The 18,653-nt window shown below is 48.0% G+C and overlaps 1 protein-coding gene and 1 long non-coding RNA gene across 3 annotated transcripts; one reads left to right on the forward strand and one right to left on the reverse strand.

Moving 5' to 3' along the window:
- Nucleotides 1-4,981: 4,981 nt before the first annotated feature.
- GSDMA (gasdermin A) lies at nucleotides 4,982-16,095 on the forward strand. The gene is made up of 11 exons (XM_049635970.1): nucleotides 4,982-5,479; nucleotides 5,660-5,840; nucleotides 9,094-9,259; nucleotides 10,055-10,151; nucleotides 10,677-10,724; nucleotides 11,132-11,155; nucleotides 11,666-11,686; nucleotides 12,325-12,479; nucleotides 12,907-13,021; nucleotides 14,356-14,429; nucleotides 15,151-16,095. Exons 1-11 carry the CDS (start codon nucleotides 5,209-5,211, stop codon nucleotides 15,391-15,393), a joined length of 1,395 nt encoding a protein of 464 aa, XP_049491927.1. The 5' UTR covers nucleotides 4,982-5,208; the 3' UTR covers nucleotides 15,394-16,095.
- Nucleotides 9,035-18,650, reverse strand: LOC125926492 (uncharacterized). 2 transcript variants are annotated; one of them, XR_007459109.1, is made up of 5 exons: nucleotides 18,419-18,650; nucleotides 16,711-16,847; nucleotides 12,479-12,790; nucleotides 9,656-9,852; nucleotides 9,035-9,118 (listed from the first exon to the last, which is right to left on the reverse strand). It is a non-coding gene; the product is annotated as an uncharacterized LOC125926492 (long non-coding RNA). The 2 variants fall into 2 exon arrangements; XR_007459108.1 differs by having other exon boundaries at nucleotides 9,062-9,148.
- Nucleotides 18,651-18,653: the final 3 nt, after the last annotated feature.

Here is an 18,653-nt window from a genome sequence, read left to right on the forward strand (position 1 = left end):
GCTCCAACACCTACTCCAGGTGCATCTTGAGGGACTCAGGAAGAGCTGGGGCGCTGGGGTGGTCAGCTGACAGAGGAGGCATCCCTGGATTTGGGCTGGGTGCTGGCAGTGGCCTCCTTGCCCAAACCAACCTCATAGAGGGGTTGACAGTGGAGGGCTGGGGACGGCGAGGGCTGACACCTTGAAGTTTGACACACTTTTGTAGTTCTTCAGTACAACTTTGGGTTGAGGAAGTGTCACAAGACCCTGAACAATGTCTACTCAGCCAGGAGTTTGGAGGTGTCTTGGGCTCCAAAGCTGATTTGGGAATTTGGGAAAAACCCTCAAAGTATTTTAGGGCGTAAGAAAGAATTATGGGGCTTTTACTTTGTTCAGAAAGGAGGATTTATGGAAGTATAGCTCCCAGTCTGCAATCTACACCCGAAAACTTCCAACCTCCCATCGGAAATATAAAATACAATGCCTCTGAGGCATGTTCTTCCTGCCCTTCTACCAGAGGGTTACACCTCCATTTCAGCCTGCCTTCCTCCTTAGCCCTTTCACCTCTTTCTACTCAGAGAAGATCTGGCAGTATGTCTGTGCCAGCTTCTTCCCATTCTTGCCAGGATCAGTACCTTCCACCCTTCTGAACTCCACCAGCCTACCTCATCTCTGTCCTCTTTGGCCTCTTCTTGAGAAAATCAACAATAATAAAAGGAAAATGGGTAAGGAAATAACAACCTGTCCCAATGTCTGTGTCTGCAATGCACTCTATGGGTCAGAGAGGCATTCAGGTTCCCAAAGAACAGGTGGCTTCCTCCCCTAGGCCAGCTCCCTTCCCTCATCCCCATCTCCTAGCAACTACATGCAAATTACAAGCTTGGTGCCCACTGTAAGGGTGATTATCGCCATTACCTCTGTTGAGTGACCACCAGAGGGAGATAGAGAGCAAAGCCTGCCGCCTAAAACAGCACCAAGCACCACCCAGCCTCCTGTTTTCAGTAAGTCATTTTAAATTCACCTAAAGAGTTCTTACAAATTAGTCTAAATTAAATCTCTTCCAGCACAATTTAAATTATATCCCAGATTCCTCTGATTGTAAACCAGGACTCTGAGGAAAAGGAGCCTCTGGAAGAGGCCTGATCCCTAAGACTATGAGGCAGGGGGACTGGGAAAATAACAAAAATTACAAAGCATCCAGATGGAGGGGGTGGGGGGTGGAGGTGAGGGGGGCAGGGTGAGGAGCAGCACAGGAACAAGCCTGACATGGTTATTTTTATTCTCAAAGCACAAGATCTTTAACCTGGCTGACCCCACAAGCCCTTATTTCTTCTCTTTGCCTTGAACCCTCAAAGCCACCCTTTCTGAACGCCATTAGGCAGTTTGGGGGATGGTTCAATGAGACAGAGGTGGAATGAAGTGGCATGAGGAGAACAAGGGCAAGTCTGGTAGAGTCCAGAATGAATGAAGGAGGGCAAGAGAAATGAAAGGAGCAAGACTTCCAGGTCAGAGGAGAGAAAGCTGGCCAAATGGGCTTTTGAGGTCCTCAGAGAGAGCAGATACACATGTGGCTTCTTGAAATCACTGCCCTCCGGATCTTTGGAGGATGGCCTGGACTGGAAACCTTGGCCTGAAGCCAGTGGAAAGAGGGTAGACACCAACAAGAAACTCCCAAGTCTCACTGAGGCAATGGTGGGCCAGTGAGAAGATGGGGAGGGGGCCATCTAAAGGATGAGAGGGGTGGGTGACTGGGTGGCTCAATCAGTTAAGCCTACGACTCTTGACTTTGGCTTAGGTCATGATCTCATGGTTTGTGAGTTCAAGCCCCCAGACTGGGCTCTGCGCTAACAGCACAGAGCCTGCTTGGGATCCTGTTTCCCTCTCTCCCTGCCCCTCTCCCACTTGCTCTCTATCTCTCTCTCAAAATAAATTTTAAAAAAAACTTTTAAAAAATAAAAATAAATAAAGGTTGAGAGACTGCACAGCCCAGGACTATATGCTGGATTGCAGTGGCATCAGTCACATCAATGCAGTGATTAAGAGCCACAGAAAGGAAGAGATGGAAATCCAGGAAGAACCAGGAAAACAGGTAGAGATGGAAAGAATATAGCACATACACGTATTTCTGCACACATGCGCCCATGTGACAGGGACTGAATGACTAAAGACAGCCTTCCCACACAGCCAAGCCCTTGGTTGGAGCTGTTGAAGGAGGAAGTGGTAGATGGCCCCACAAGAGAGGTCTGGGGTACAGGAAGGAAGGTGAGCCAGAAGATAGGGGGCAGGGACTAGAGACCCAGAAGGTTTTGTTTTATGATACAGAGAGATTTGGGAGCATTTGTCATATTGAATGAGACTTTGGAGACAGAGCTGTAATTCAGTTTTTAGGGAGTTTTGCTGAGTGTGGTGTGGTCTGATCTCCCCCATTAACCACCAGCCCCTCAAGAAAACCTCCAGACAGGGTGGGTGCCTGGGTGGCTCAATCGGTTAAGCATCCAACTCTTGATTTCAGCTCAGGTCATGACATCACAGTTCATGGGTTCGAGTCCCATGTCGAGCTCTGCGCTGAGCATATGGAGCCTGCTTGAGATTCTCTCTCTCCCTGTCTCTCTGCCCCTCTTGCTCACACTCACACTCTCTCTCTCTCCCTCAAAATATATTAACTTTTAAAAAAAAGTTTTTTTAAAAAAGAAGAAAACTTTCAATAAACATATAACTTCCCTTCGTGGTTTTCAAGGCTGCATTTCCTATTGGATGAGTGGTACTGAGGAGAGCCTCAAAGTTAGAGCATGAAAACAGACTCAGTTGTATTCAGGTTATATACGCATGCAGACGTTGACTCGTGTCCCAACACTAAAGGAGTCTTGCTTGGAAATGTCTTGATTTGTCATCTAGAAACCCAACCAAGTGTGTAAAGTCCCTTTTGAAATTCCTTCTAGGCACAGACTTAAGAACAACTCCTGAGGCAGACATGCTCTGTAGTCTTGCCACTAATTCCGCTCTGCCTCTGCCTGTGCGTGTGCGTGTAAGTGTGGGTACGATACTCCATGAGGAGCAGACACGCTGAACACAGAGCAGCAGGAAACCCCTTGGTCTATCTGCATCCCTGCCTACACAAGCACAGGCAGCTATCAGCGCCACAGATATGTATATGCAGCGAAAACCAAGGGAGGGAGGGAGTGATGTGCAGGCAGACCAGCAGAGAGACACGGGACAGCTTCTAAGCTGCTCTTTCTGCTGGGATCTGTGGACACACGGGGTTTCTTATCCCTTTATCATGCCCACAAGGCCTTACCACGTATCCTAGATACTTCCTGATGACCACAATGATGACAGAACAGAGATGTCGCCTTCATCACACCTGCACGCACACGCACACACACGCGTGTGCGCGCGCACACCTCCCACTGCCTCTCTGTTGCCCCTCTCCCAAACGTGCCTTCTTTCCTCTCCTCTCAGCCCATGAAGCCAACCTTCAGTGGCCACCTCTATCTGGTCTGGCTCCCTCCACCCACGCTGGCACCTGTCTGGCAGCTCCCCACCCCCTCAGCCCTCAGGAGGCCAGGGCCCAGGGCCCGGGGCAGGGCACACGTGGAACAGGTTGATGCTGTTCTCCTGGAAGTAGAGCAGGATAGGGGTGGGGTCACTGGGGCAGGCGGGGTCCCTGGAAGCCTACATCCTTGCCTCCAGAGAAGCATAAAGCGGCAGCCTGTCCTGGTGAGGGATAGTCACTCTCTCAACCTACAGACTGAGAGCCGGCTGCTGGACAGAACCTAGAACTGCTCTCTGGTAAGAGCCTGATGACAGCAGGGGAGGTGGGGGGTGTTCTAGGGATGAACAAGAACATGGGTGGGAAGAGAAGGGCCTAGAAGTCCCCTAGAGCCCCGGGGGGGTAGGTGTCTTCATAGGCCTTGGAGAGAGAAGTGAGGAGTGGTCCTGTGAGCTCCTCTCTGGTGAGGAGGAGACAGCACTCACCTGATCTCTTCCCAAAGGTATCTGGCTGGCCCCAGGAGGTTGGCCTGGCCTGGCCCTTCCAGGAATGAGGAGTAAAAAAGGCACATTGGAGCCCATGCGGTTGGCAGGCTGGTCCCACGCACCTGTACGTGTGCCTCCTGCTTCCCTGACTCTGTGAGGTGCCCATGGGGGCTGTGAGGCAGTTCCAGGCCAGCTGCTGTGTCCTCTTACAGACACAGGAATAATCCAGCTGTGCCAGCTGGCCACCCAGCCAAAGCACCTGGACTTGAACCTCAAAGACAGAAACCTAAGACTATGAACCTCAGGCTCTTGCCAACCCCACATTCTCCAGGGCCCTCTCACCCCAGTGTGTGCCTCCCAGGGCCACATTCATTCATTTCTTCATTCATTGTTTCCACACACATTTGCCAAGCTCCAGGTCTGCACCAGGCACTGTGCTTGGTGCTGATGCTACGGGGATGACTAAGACCCATTTCCTGCCCTCTGGGAGGCCACAATCAAGTAGGCGAGAGTCAGGTGCACAGATCACAACAACATGACATTGCAGGTGTTTCGGAAGGGCATGTACAAAGTGCTTTGGGGACACAGGATAGAGTCACCAGCTGCCTGGAGAGGAGTGAGAAGGGAGTCACCAAAGAGGTGACCCAAAATGAATCTTAATGAATAGGGATTGGAAGGGGGCGTATTATAAGCAGAGGGAGCAAAGGCAAATGCCTGGGTGTATTGGGTAGCACCTGGAGGGAAGTGGGTCTACTCGCACCCAAGAACCAGGAGGTGGGCACAAGGGAAGTACAGGGTACAGGGAAGTGACGCCCCACCCAAAGAAAGGACAACCGGGGCAGGTAAACAGCATCTGCCTCCTCGGGCCCTCGGCACCAGTGGTGGCTGCCTCCTTCCCTGGCATCCCAGGTACCCGCTGTCACAGTTCTCTGGGGAAGACGAGGTGGGCACAGCTGTATGAGAGGAACTTTACTTGCAGCACTAATGAAATGCTCTAGCCAGGCTCCGAGTCCATGAAGAAAATGAATACAGGGTAAGCAAAGAGCCCTTGGCAAACAGAGGGAAGGCCTGGCTTCTCTAAGCAGCCCTGTGACTTCGGGCAAGTTGTCTCAGCTCTCGGGGCTGTGTCTCCTCGTCGTGAAGAGAAGACTCCTTTAGTTCCTTTCAGCTCTGACATTCCTAGAATCCAGGCATCTTGAAGCCCCACCCCCCACACACACCCTGAGCGCCATCTCTCTCTGCAGGGGCCTTCCCATGTCCTGGTCTCCCAACTTGTCACTCTCCTGTCTCCCCCCACCCCCCACAGGGAAAATGACCATATTTGAAAATGTCACCCGGGCCCTGGCCAGACAGCTAAACCCTAGAGGGGACCTGACACCCCTTGACAGCCTCATAGACTTCAAGCGCTTCCATCCCTTCTGCCTGGTGCTGAGGAAGAGAAAGAGCACTCTCTTCTGGGGTGCCCGATATGTCCGCACTGACTACACCCTCCTGGATGTGCTTGAGCCTGGCCGCTCACCTTCAGGTTAGTCTGGACACGGGGTTGAGGACAGAGGGGTGGGGCCAGGCACTGGCTTGTGAGGAGGAGCCCAAAGCTCCCTCTACCCAGATGTGGTTTGGTGTCCTGTAGCCCAAAGTTCTCCCAGAAGGCGAGGGAAGAGGAACGCCGGCCATCCTGGCGCCTTTCATCTTCTCTCTCCTGCAGATCCAACAGACTCTGGGAACTTTAGCTTTAAGAATATGCTGGATGCCCGAGTGGAGGGAGAAGTGGACATGCCAAAGACAGTCAAGGTGACGGGGACTGCAGGGCTGTCCAGAAGCAGTACCCTGGAGGTCCAGACACTCAGTGTGGCTCCCAAGGCTCTGGAGACCTTGCACCAGGAGAGGTGAGAGTGAAAGGGCTGGAGGGCTACCAGGATGGGGTGGGTGGTGCCTGGAAAGGGTGCTTTGGGCCCTGAGCTAAAGGGCAGGGCCTTCACACTGACCTTCACCTATGTGGTCACCACAGGAGAGCTCTTGAAGATGACCCTTCTGGCCCATGAGTGCCTCCAGGCCATTCCCTAACCATTACCCCCCATCCTTCTGCTACCTCCAGTACCACCCCCCTACTATCATACACACACATGAGGATGCGTATGGTCATGTTAACTTGCTGTGTGACCTTGGAAAAATCACTTGTCCTCTCAGAACCTCAGTTTTCTTTCCTGAAAAATGATGGGGTTCGACGAAAATCTCTAGGGCTCCTTCCTAAACTATGACTCTATAAAATACACTAAAAAAGGAAAGGGTCTTAACTGCTCCTTAGTGAAGCTTGGGCACAGCGTTCTGCTCCCATAAATCAAGCCATCTGCTCAGTCCCATCCACACACCAGGTGCCCTCGGGAATGCTGCCCCAGCAACACAAGGGGTGTGGCAGATGCCATGTCGATGTGGTAGTCTGGACATCTCAGACGTTTGGCTTGACAGGGAACTAAAGATGAGGACTGGGGAGGCAGGAAGGAAGGGCTGGGGTGCTTAGAAAGTCACCCAGTAAATATTTATATAGTCTCACTGAGTGCAAAATACCCTACTAGGTGCCAGGGTGCACTAGGACATCTTTGTCCAAGAACCTTGCAATCTAGGAGTTGGGGGCAGGAGAGATGTACAACAGTGACTATAATCAATCCAAGGTGAGAAGTAGTAAGTGCCATAGGAGGACTTTGCCTGAGTTTTGTGGCAGGCCAGAGGGACTTCTGGCTGGGGAAATGAAGGACTTCAGAGGAGGCAGCCCATGATCTAGGCTTTGAAGGATGAGTAGAAATTGAACATGCAAGTCTGGGAGAAGGACATTACAAAGGCACATGGGTGAGAAACCTCAGAACCTCTAGGGAGAATGAAGAGCTGGTTTGGCAGGAGCAGAAAAGGTAAGAGTAGAGCAAGTGGGAGGTGGTAGGGAGGCCTAGACCATGGAGGGCCCAGGTGTCTGGTCAAGGAGGTGGAACTATTCTGTAGGCTTCAGGGGGACCCTAATGACACCTTGATGTGTCATGATTAATCTGGCCACATGAAAGGAAGCTAGAGGAGGAGGGACAGGAGTTGGAAGGAAGCAGACTAGGCAGGACACTGTTCCATTGTCCATCTGAGATACAAAATGAGGATCTGAGATATAAAATGAGGGAAGAGCAGTCAGAATAAAGAGGGGGGAACCATTGGGGCTGGGGGACCTCTGGGGTGACAGAATAGACGACTTGACAGCCAATTGCAGGGTGAGGGAGAAGGTTTCATCAAAGATGGAGATCCGATGTACAGCAGGATGACGACAGTTCATAACTCTATACTGTACACTGGAAATTTGCTAAGAGGGTAGATTTCAGGTGCTCTCACCACACACACACACACACACACACACACACACACACACACAAAAAATGGTAACTATGTAAGGAGATGGATATGTTAATTAGCTCAACTGTAGTAATCATTTCTCTATGTATATGTCCATCGAAACACGTTGTGGGGCACCTGGCTGGCTCAGCCGGAAGAGCGTGCAGCTCTTGATCTTGGGGTTGTGGGTTCAAGCCCTACATTAGGTGTACAGATTACTAAAAAAATAAACTTAAAAAAACCATGTCATATACCTTAAGCATATACAACTTTTATCAAAATTAATTAATTAAATACATGAGAATTTTAAAAAGATAACTCTAAGATTTGACCCAAGTGATGACATTAACAGAAACAAGAAGCCTGATTTTAGAAGTGTATTTGGAGAGAAAGATTGTGAGTCCCTTTTGGACGTTTTGAGTTTGCGGGTCCAGTGAGACATTAGCTGAGGGGCCACAGTTAACGACACTGCACTGCATATGTTGGACATCTAAAACCAATATGATGCTATATGTCAATTATATCTCAAGTTTAAAAGAAAAAATTTTTAAGTTTATTTATTTATTTTGAGACAGACAGATACAGCGTGAGTGGGGGATAGGCAGAGAGAGGGAGACGGAGAATCCCAAGCAGGCTCCACGCTGTCAGCACGGAACCCCACACAGGGCTCGGACTCACGAAACCATGAGATCATGACCTGAGCCTATACCAAGAGTCAGATGCTCAACCGACAAGCCACCCAGGTGCCCCTAAAAGAAAAATTTTAAGGCAGTTAGAAATGAGGGCCTAGAGCTCAGGAGAGAAGTCAGGTGAAGATCCCTGTGTGGTGGTGAGCCATATAAAGATGAAAACTATAGGAAGGGGGTTGGGGGCAGGGGAGGATGTTCGAGAGAGTTCAGACAGCAAAGAACTGAGAACAGAATCTTAGAGAATGTAAAATTTTAGGGAACCAAAGAAAATAACACAGGAGATATAGACAGAACGGATAGGAATCAGAAGCCCAAAGGGTGGGAGCAGAAGCAGGGTGGCACAGTGGGACTGGAAGCCCCGAGGAGACAGAGTCACAGGGAGGTTTTGGCCAGCAGGGGTCAGTGTTGTGCAGAGTTAGGGAAGGTCTTTGAATTTGGTGGGCAGGAGGTCGTTGGGCTTTCAGTGGAGGAGGAGAACCAGAAGCCAAATTATAAAAGAATTTAGGAGTGGACAGGAAGTAAAGACTGTGTATGGGCGTAGCTTTCCAGATACTTGCCAAAGAAGTGAAGGAAAGAAACGGAATGGTAATTTGAGGGAGCAGAAAGATCAAAGCACACTTTTATGTAGGCAAGCAAATGGGGTCAAAGCAACTAGGGTTAATAGCAGAGACAGGATGAGAGATGGGGACAAAGGACCCCAGGAGAGATGAACAGGGCTAAGAACGGGGCAGGGAAGGGGGGGAAGAGGGGAAGGTACCCCAAGGCAGAGGGAAAAGGGGGAAAGAACAACCAGAGGGGCCTGTTCCGGGCCAGAAGCTGTGCCAGCTGATTTCCCAGTTTCCCTCTCAGCAACTCTGCAGGGAAGGATAATTATCCTCATTTTATAGATGAGGCACCCAAGACTCAAAAGTAACTGCTCTGCTAGTAAGTGGGAGATCTGGGCTTCAGCCTCGGTCTTACTCCAGAGTCCTCACCCTTTCCCTGACGCCACCATGCCTAGCTCCTGGGAATGACCGAAGAAAAGAGAAGCTCATGGCCCATGCCCGGAGAGGTTCTGGCTGATTCCTTAATGCTTTCTCTGCCACAGGAAGCTGTCAGCTGAGCACCCATTCCTGAAGGAGATGCGAAACCGAGGGGAGAACCTGTATGTGGTGATGGAGGTGGTGGAGACCGTGCAGGAGGTCACTCTGGAGAGAGCTGGCAAGGCGGAGGGTTGCTTCTCCCTCCCATTCTTCGCCCCGTTGGGACTACAGGTTTGGTTCACACACGCGCACACACACTTACATTTAGCCTCTCCTTAGAGGCTGCGTTAACACATTAACTTTACCTTATCGGTGCCCACCCAGGATACTAAAAAGGACCCCCTCGTTCTTCCTGCTTTTCAAGATTCAGGCTCCTGTCGGCCAGACACAAGTCCTCTCTCTGGCAAGGGTGCCCTGGGTGGGCAGATCCCTGTGCCAAATGCCACAGGGAGCTATCAAGGAAGGGGAAACTCATAGTCATGGATTTTCCCTCATGGTGCTCCCAACGTACAGGAGAGACACCCTTGCTCTTAGAAAGTTCTCAGTCTCATGGAGGAGACACACAGGTTAAAGCCCAGAGAACACAGGCTTAGAAAATTCAACATAAATAAGTAATGGTCTACATACCTAAATCTAGTTTGTATAAATCTTCAAGGAATGAGTTGGAGCTGAGAGTAGGATTAGTCATGGAAGGCTTCTCGGAGGAGATGAGCACAAGACAGATGGCGAAGAGGAAGAAGGCACCGGGGCCTGTGGAAGCTCTCAGGTGGGACAGAGATGCACAGGCAGGTGACAGAGCAGGTCTGGCCACTTCCTTCATGTGTCTGAGCCAGGAAGAGAGATAGAGATTGTTAGTGGGATGATGCAAAAGAGCTTTGAAGCTCATTCCATGAAGTCCAGACTGGTGGAAAGACAATCTGGGACACCAGTAAAGGGTTTTCAGCTTCTTATCTCCTCATTTCCCCCTCCCCCACCCCATGTCTCAGAATCTCTGCAGGTTCATAAATCCTCATTGTCTGATCCTAGGGATCCATAAACCACAAGGAGGCCGTAACCATCCCCAAGGGCTGCATCCTGGCCTTTCGAGTGAGACAGCTGATGGTCAAAGGCAAAGATGAGTGGGGTGAGCAGACGCTGGCATATTCTCCCCTCAAGACAAGAATTACCCGCATTAGTACTAAGGCATCCCGGTCCCGTCTTGTGGCAAGTCAGGGAATAGTGCAGGAGTGTACTGTAATGTGGCCCAGCTGCCGGGGAAAGAACTGCAGAGGTTGCTCTGGAGAGGAAGTGAAGGAATCCCTGGGTTCTGAGCATCTCCTCCGTGCTAGGCACTGCGTTAGCTGGGGAAAGGGGACACAGAGATGAACAAGCATAGCCTCTGCTCTCAAGAAGTCTGTGGCCAGTGGAGGAAACATCCATAGACACCAGTACTAGGATGCAAGGCAGAAAATAGTGTTGTCATGGGAAAGGATTTACAGAGAAAGAAAAGGGTTCTTCTAGCAATAGAGGTAGATCGGGGGTTAGGTGAGGCATTTAGGAACAGGGACCTACCTAGCCCTTAGCAGAGCCCATGGACTTGAGAATGGAGAAGGGAAGGTGGGTAGCTGTTAAAGGTCCTCCTGTTCTCCCCTCTCTTGCACCTTTACAGACATTCCACATATCTACAATGATAACATGCAAACCTTCCCTCCTGGAGGTAAGTGAAATTGCTACCTGGTTTCCCATATCTTCTGCCCAACCCTGATATCATCTGCTAAAATCCTGTACCCTCTAACAGCATATACCATAGTCCCCCAAGGAGCCCCTGGTTTTGTTTCCCAAGTCCCCAAAAATATCTATCCCCAACTTTAGGCAAGACAGATAGAAGCACATGAATACTACCCTAGAGAGACAGAGAACCAGAAAGACCAGAAGGCACCACTGGAAGCAGAAATGAAACTTGGAGGCATTGTGTGTTCCCAAATTGGGGGGGGGGGGGGCGAGCTAACATAATCTCTGTGTGTTTTTATAATGATCACTGATAAAGCCACCTTGACATCCGCTCTAGATAAAAAAGCACAAATAGGTTTTATGCTGACATATGTGCATTGTTTCTGTCTTCAGAAAAGCCAGAGGAGAAGCTCACCCGTAAGTGTTTCCTCTCATTTCACTGCAACTTTCTTGACACAGATTTTTAAAACTCCAGTCTTTTTCTGACAACGGGGAACATGGCAGAGCAGGTCTCGGCAAACAACTGTCCCCGAAATGTGGCAGAAATTCCAATAGCTTAGGAAAAAGTGGTGGAAGGGGGAAGTCTTTGGGCAGGATACCCAGGTGGTCTGATGCCTCAAAGGGCCTTCTTAGCTATAACCTGTCCCACGCACATCTGCAACTCTGCCACCCACACCCAGCACCCGGGACGGGAGCCACTGAGTCACCATGATGCCAACTCAGTCAATCCGGGAGCCCTTTTTCACGTTGCATTAGCTTCTCTCCTGCCCCATTCCTGCCTCCCACAAATGGAGCAGGTGGAGCCTTAAGATGGCTGGGATATCCCAGGAGACAGGATACATTTCCTAACCCCCATTAATGTGTCATCCCCTGGGTATGGCTACTGTTTCGGAGGAGTACATTCTTGTTTTTTGTTTTCCCCCTCAGTTATCCTGGCATCTGATGCTGGTAAGGAATTTTGTAAGTTTCTCCCATGACTTTGGCATGAAGACAGTGGGGTGAAGGGAGGGAAAGGGAAGTGCTGAGTCCCAGGTCCTGGTGATTGGAGCTACTTCCAGGAAGCCACTCTCCAGGACATATTCTTAGGATGCGAGGCCCCTGGAGAGTCAGGCCAAGATTCAAGCTAACCTTGATCTACCCACGTCCATGGATATAGACCCATCCATGCTAGCCTTCACTCAGTCACCAAAGTCATTCTTTGTCAACTAATTCATAAGAAGGGGAAATAGACTTTCCTTCTCAACTTTTAGCTGGAGTTTTGAAGAAAGGGGAATCAATTGTCTACCGCTACAGAATGGGGCTTGAGAGCCCAGGGACAATCAACTCCCCCCTTAGATATTAATGTGGGTCCTGGTCCACCTCCTTGCCCAGACCATCACCACAACTCCTTCCACAAGTCAAGGCTAGCAGAAACTTCATAATCCTGTTCCTTGGTCAGGAAGAAAGAGAGGCGAGGCTCAGGCTGGGAGCAGAGCACAGGGACTTAAGGGAGACTGAGTGAAGGAGCCCCGCAGGCAGAATGCTGACTGAATGGGCAGGCTGCCAGATGGCAGATGGTTTGTTTACCATGTTTACTATCCCAATAGGGGAGGAACATGAGGACTTCAAGACACTAAAAGAAGAAGTTCAAAGAGAGATCCAAGAAGTGGAAAGGCTGAGCCAAGTAGGGCAAAGCTCCCTGCTCACCTCCCTCAGCAAACTTCTCGGGAAGAAAAAGGAGCTACAAGACCTGGAACTCACGGTGAGGTCGCAGAGAAAGGTTGCTGGTAGACACATGTGGGTGTCACAACTGGCAGGGGGAGTCAACAGTAGGTGGATGTCTCCCTCCAGTGGGTGGATGTCCAGGTGCCCCCCAGACTGCCAGGCGGCCACTGCTCCCTCATTCCTCTGGAAAAGGGCAAACAATGCAGATTCCCTCAAGGCACGACAGAGGGTGGGCAGCAGGCCAGCAGGCCCTTTTCTTGGAAAGAGGACTGGAACATTTCCTTTCCAGAGTCCAAGGCTCAGGGACCAAGAAATCCAAGGTGTCCAGTACTTTTTATGACTTTGTACCTTGATAAAGAAGCAAGGACATGAGTTAGCACATCTCCAGGGACTGTTATGTGCCAGGCACTATGCTTGGCCCCTTCATTGTGTTATCTTACTTAGTTGCCCACCTTTCCCCACAGCTTGAAGGGGCTCTAGACAAAGGACATGAAGTGACCCTGGAGGCACTCCCAAAAGATGTCTTGCTATCAAAGGAGGCTATGGGTGCCATCCTCTATTTTCTTGGAGCCCTAACAGGTAAATGGAGAATAAGGTCTTCATTTATATACATTTTCGGCGATAGGAATGAATCACTGAATGAATCCCCAGATATACAAATGAATGAATGAATGAATGAATGAATGCCAGGCAAATTATACCACAGTTAAGTAGTATATACCTACATTTAAGGAATTTGGTTATAGGGGTGCCTGGATGACTCATTTGGTACAGCATGTGACTCTTGATCTCGGGGTCATGAGCTCAAGTCCCATGTTGGGCACAGAGATTGTTTTAATAAAATAAAATAACAAAAATTTTAAAAAATTGTTTGCCTTCCTAAGGCATCACTTGGGCACCTTGGATAGTCTGGGAAGGTGGCCTAGTCTTGCTAATAGAGGTTGGGAAGTAACCCTAGCTTTACCAGCCACGTATTTAAAATTTCTACATATGGCTAAGCTCATCACTTTTGTATCAAAATGTGTTAGCTTTATTTGATTTTATTATTTATTTTGAGAGAGAGAAAGCGTGAGTGGGGGAGGGGCAGAGAGAGAGAGGGAGAGAGAGAACCCCGAGCTGGCTCTGCACTGACGCGGGGCTCCAACCCACGAACCGTGAGATCATGACCTGAGCTGAAGTCGGACCCTTAACCGACTGAGCCATCCAGGCACTCTGAAATTTGTTAGCTCTAATTGCAGAGAGTAACATCTTCTGATCTTGCCCTAAATTCTCTTCTTCCCTCTGCATGAAACATTGCCCCTTAGAAAAATGCTCTAGTCCTTCAGGAGTAAGCTGAGATGTTTGTCCTCTTAAAAAGTCTGCCCTCGGGGCGCCTGGGTGGCGCAGTCGGTTAAGCGTCCGACTTCAGCCAGGTCACGATCTCGCGGTCCGTGAGTTCGAGCCCCGCGTCAGGCTCTGGGCTGATGGCTCGGAGCCTGGAGCCTGTTTCCGATGATTCTGTGTCTCCCTCTCTCTCTGCCCCTCGCCCGTTCATGCTCTGTCTCTCTCTGTCCCAAAAATAAATAAAAAACGTTGAAAAAAAAATTAAAAAAAATAAAAATAAAAAGTCTGCCCTCAAATGCTAAGACCAAAATAGACCCCTCGGCTATCGTTCCATCGCTCCCTTAATACCCTGTATTGTCACTGCACGTGGCTTTGCCTTCTCCGCTGCACTGCAAGTTCCCTGAATGCAGGGGTATGACTTTGCTGACACACCCAGCAAAGGTGCCTAGCATAGAGCAGCAAGCATTCAACCATGGATAAATGTGTGGATTAACTAACACTGACGTTCTGGAAGGGCATCCATTTCGAGTCTGTAGTCCCCTTCGTACCCACACCACACATTTGTTTCTCTGCTTTTCTTTTTCCTCCAGAGCTAAGTGAAGCCCAACAGAAGCTGCTGGTAAAATCGATGGAGAAAAAGATCCTACCCGTGCAGCTAAAGCTGGTGAGAAAAAACAGCAGGTGCTAGAGAGAGTTTGGGAGGGAGGCAGCTAGAACCAGTGGAAAGACACAGACTGAGCCTAATGACAGACTGTCCTGAAGGGCCTCTGTCGTATCACAGGGGCTCATGCCCATGCTCATTTTTCTCCGTGTTCTCCCTTTTTTTTTTTTTTTGCTATTTTATAACCAGAAGTAGAAGAGTAAATTTTGTGCCATTATCTAAGTTTTTCAGCTTGAGACGTCAGAAAACTCTGGTTTTGCTTATTCACAGCCAAGTGATGTGGGCAAATCTCTTAATGTCTCTGAATCTGTACAATAGGGCTAAAAAGAAAAGCACTGGCCACTGTACAGAGCTTTTAAAAGGCCCACATGGAGGGGCGCCTGAGTGGCTTAGTTGGTTAAGCGTCCAACTTCAGCTCAGGTCATGATCTCATGGTTCATGAGTTAGAGCCCCGCATTGAGCTCTATGCTGACAGCTCAGAGCCTGGAGCCCATTTCAGATTCTGTGTCTCCCTCTCTCTCTGCACCTCCCCAGCTAACACTCTGTCTCTCTTTCAAAAATACATAAACAGTAAAAAAAAAAAAAAAAAGGCCCACATGGAGTTGTAATGTAACGAAAGGAGTTATAATAAGAAAAAGGTAGCCCTCTTTGTGGTTATGTGTTAGGAGAAAGGTCTCTCTCTATGTGTCTCTCTTTCTTTTCATGCTATTTTGGTTCCTTGCAGGTGGAGAGCACAATGGAACAGAATTTCCTACAGGATAAAGAGGGTGTTTTCCCCCTGCAGCCTGACCTGCTCTCCTCCCTTGGGGAGGAGGAACTGACCCTCACAGAGGCCCTAGTGGGGCTGAGTGGACTTGAAGTGCAGAGATCGGGCCCCCAGTACATGTGGGACCCAGACACCCTGCCCCGCCTATGTGCCCTTTATGCTGGCCTCTCCCTCCTGCAGCTCCTGACCAAGGCCTCCTAACTTGCCTCTTCGCTTGCTCCCTGCTTCCTGAATGCCTCCCTACCTCATTGTGCTGTGTCCTTATCACCCAAGGGTATTTCAGAGCCACCAGGCTGAAGATGACAGAAAACCTAGCTGATCACCTAAGATAAGCAATTTCCACTCGTCCGGCTCTATCTCTCCCCTTCCCCCTGCAGTTCTGCAACCCATCTGCTGGTGCTTAAATCCTCTAAAAGTAGAAACTTTCAAACTTTTAAAACTATGAACCATGAACCATTTCAGCAAAACCAAAACGAATTCATTTCTTATCCCAATCTCTCCTGCTTACGCTTCCAAAACTCAAGTTTTACTGGCATTAATGGAAAATATTATTTTACTTTGGGTGAAATGTCTTCTGGTGTTTTTTTTTAACTTCTGCCAAAGAAAAAAAGTAGACCTTATCACACTACATATAGATCATATATACATGAATACTATTATACTGCCTGCAGCATAATTCTGGGAAATGCCCAGAAAACAACTTATGAGGGTATAGAATGTGGAATCTAGCTTCTAAAGTGAGAAGATCATCAAAGCAGGTTGTCTTCAAAGAGGAGGCTTTAGGGTCCTCTGGACTCGGGTTGAGAGACTGGGATGGGCTTGTTCATGATACAAACCAAAAACAAGAGTAGGACAACTTTCAAGTGTACCAAATAGAAAATACAGAGGAGTCTTCAAAAAAAAAAAAAAAAAAAAAAAAAAAAAAAAAAAAAAAAAAAAAAAGTACCCAAGAATAAGACTGACCCATAACTTTTAAAAAGAAATTGTGATATTATCTTATTTCACCTTTCTCTCTTCTGCCCTCAATTCAGGGTGGTTGTGGGAGGAAGTAATGTGGGCTTACTATGGACCTGCAAATATAGATACTGCAATCTTATATAACTACTGGGTTCATACCATCCTCCTCTGCCTGAAGCTGGGTTTTAACATCTTTCACCAATTTCTTTTAAAGTAGTTTTATAGGTGGAATAATTTCTCCAAGGTTTTTGGCCCCAGGAGTCAGACTCTCCCCTCCTTAGCCACCCCCCTCCCCCGACCGGTTCCCTCACTCAACAAGAATTCATGATCAACTGCCAAAAGCTTTGCGTTAAGCCATCCTCCCCCATTCTGGGGCATCTTTCAATGCCTCACTACATTGCTCAAAGACATCCTGAGTAATTATCTGCTGACTTGGTTGTTTTTCTCTTGTGATGTATACTTAATAAAGAGATGATCTAACACCCTAACTATTCAGAAAGGTAACTTCATAAGGATGAACAACAAAGCTTGTCTGTTTTCTCCTTTACCCTTCTCACCCACCTGAGTGACAGATACGGCGTTATGAAGAAGAGGCTCTAATGAGTTTATTCCAGTGATGATTCAAAAGTTCTGTTATCCATCCCACAGCCCAAGGCAGCATAGAGACAGTTAGGGAGGAATTGGTCAAGGCATGCTCCCTAAAATCAGACAACATGTTTTTCCATTTAGTTCAAGGAGCTATTTGCAGCAATAGTATGACAAGGGGGAGACAATATCCTTTCTACATTTGAATATAAAGAATATGATCAAAACATATTCCTCTGCTCTCTATGACCTTAGAACAGAGCTAGATTGTTTTGTAGAGTCTGACCTGGTTTAAAACTCAGGACTTCCCACAACTAACTTACAGTTTTTATTACGGGGAGTGGGACATGGGTACGAGGTGGAGAGAGAGGCTTTATGTGAGCATGTGGATGATGGATCTTTTCCTAATGATTCTCCTCAATTCGAGAAACACATGGTAGGAATCTAATATAATTCAGCTAAGCAAGGGAACCAACTGATCCTAGTGGACCACCTACATAATCACAGTCTTAGAAGTCTGGTCAGTAAGATTTTACTAAATGTAACCCCTACATTGAGTTAGGCTATATTGAAAATCATTTAAATAGGCCTAAATTTGGAACAGAGATAGTCTTTTGTTGTTTTTAATATTTCTTACTATAAATTTTCAACAGTAGTAACTGATTATTTGGATAATGTTTTATTAAACTAGCTACTATACACAAGCTATTACACATTTTATTGCAGATTTTTGCTCTGGGGAGTAATTTTTAATTGTATTATTTGCTAGAAAATCAGCATATAAGACATCTTTATATAAGACATTATCTTTAATGTCTTATATGCTGATTTTCTAGAAAATAACACAATTTGGAAGGGACCAAAACATGGAAAAGAGCGTCACACAAATCGTATCTGAAAGACAGCTTAGTCGATTATCCTCTAGTTCTGAAATTCTCATTTTGTAGCTGCTTTCCTCTTTGCAAATACTCTTCCACCACACAGTTTTCTAGTGCTGCCTAGGAAATCTAATTTCAGTACATTTATCCCAGGTTTCGTGTAAGTTTTTAAAGTTTGGGAAAAAATAGGTACTTATTTACTAATATATCTTTTTCAAACTAGATTTATGTGCAAAGTTAAACATTAACTATTAATATACTTCTGCCACTCTGTAAAAAACAAGCAAACAAACACCTCAGGACTTCCATCAAGAGAAGAGATACAAGTTCCAAGTTAAGGAGGGAGGGGTTTTTTTGTTTTGTTTTTTGTCTTAAGAAGTTGGAATCTGTATCCTCCTCCTGCAGAATCACTGGAGGATTCTTTTGAAAAATAAGTGGACAGGGTTTCTGGTTCAACTTCATCCCCCTGGGGATTCTTAGATTCTCTTTAGGTACACTATTATTCTGCTCCCCGTTTCACTACAGTGTCTGGAGGCAAACAGTCACCCCGCAGACTCCCTGAAGCCTCTCCCAAATAGGGGCTTCCACCGGCTTTCCTCCCGCCTCACAATACACGGCAGAGCAGAGCTTCTAGCAGACTACATTCTAGGGCTGTTTTTATAACCTCGCGCCCCGAACATGCTGGCCCTGTGCCACACATAGAGTGGTCCCGTATATTTTATACTGGAGTGATTGTACACAAGGGTACTCTCCTCCCCACCCCACCCCCATCCGCCTTCCCAGGCTACAGAGATTCTATGCCTTACTTTCGGCACTAGCTAAAATCTGACAAGAAGTCTGAATCCCATTGAGTTCCTCCTACTCTCCAGTTCGGGGCTCACATATCTCTTTCGTAGCTTCTGCCCACGCGCTGGACGGCGGTTGAGTACGAGCCTCGAGAATCTCGATCGCTATCCTAAGCTGGGGGCAGACTGAGCGAGTGGGGGCAAGAAACCGCCCGGCAACTCATGACGCCCATCACGCCCTGCTCTGCGATAGGCC

The sequence above is a fragment of the Panthera uncia genome, chromosome E1 (genome assembly GCF_023721935.1).
Source record: "Panthera uncia isolate 11264 chromosome E1, Puncia_PCG_1.0, whole genome shotgun sequence".
NCBI classification, from domain to species: Eukaryota; Metazoa; Chordata; class Mammalia; order Carnivora; family Felidae; genus Panthera; species Panthera uncia.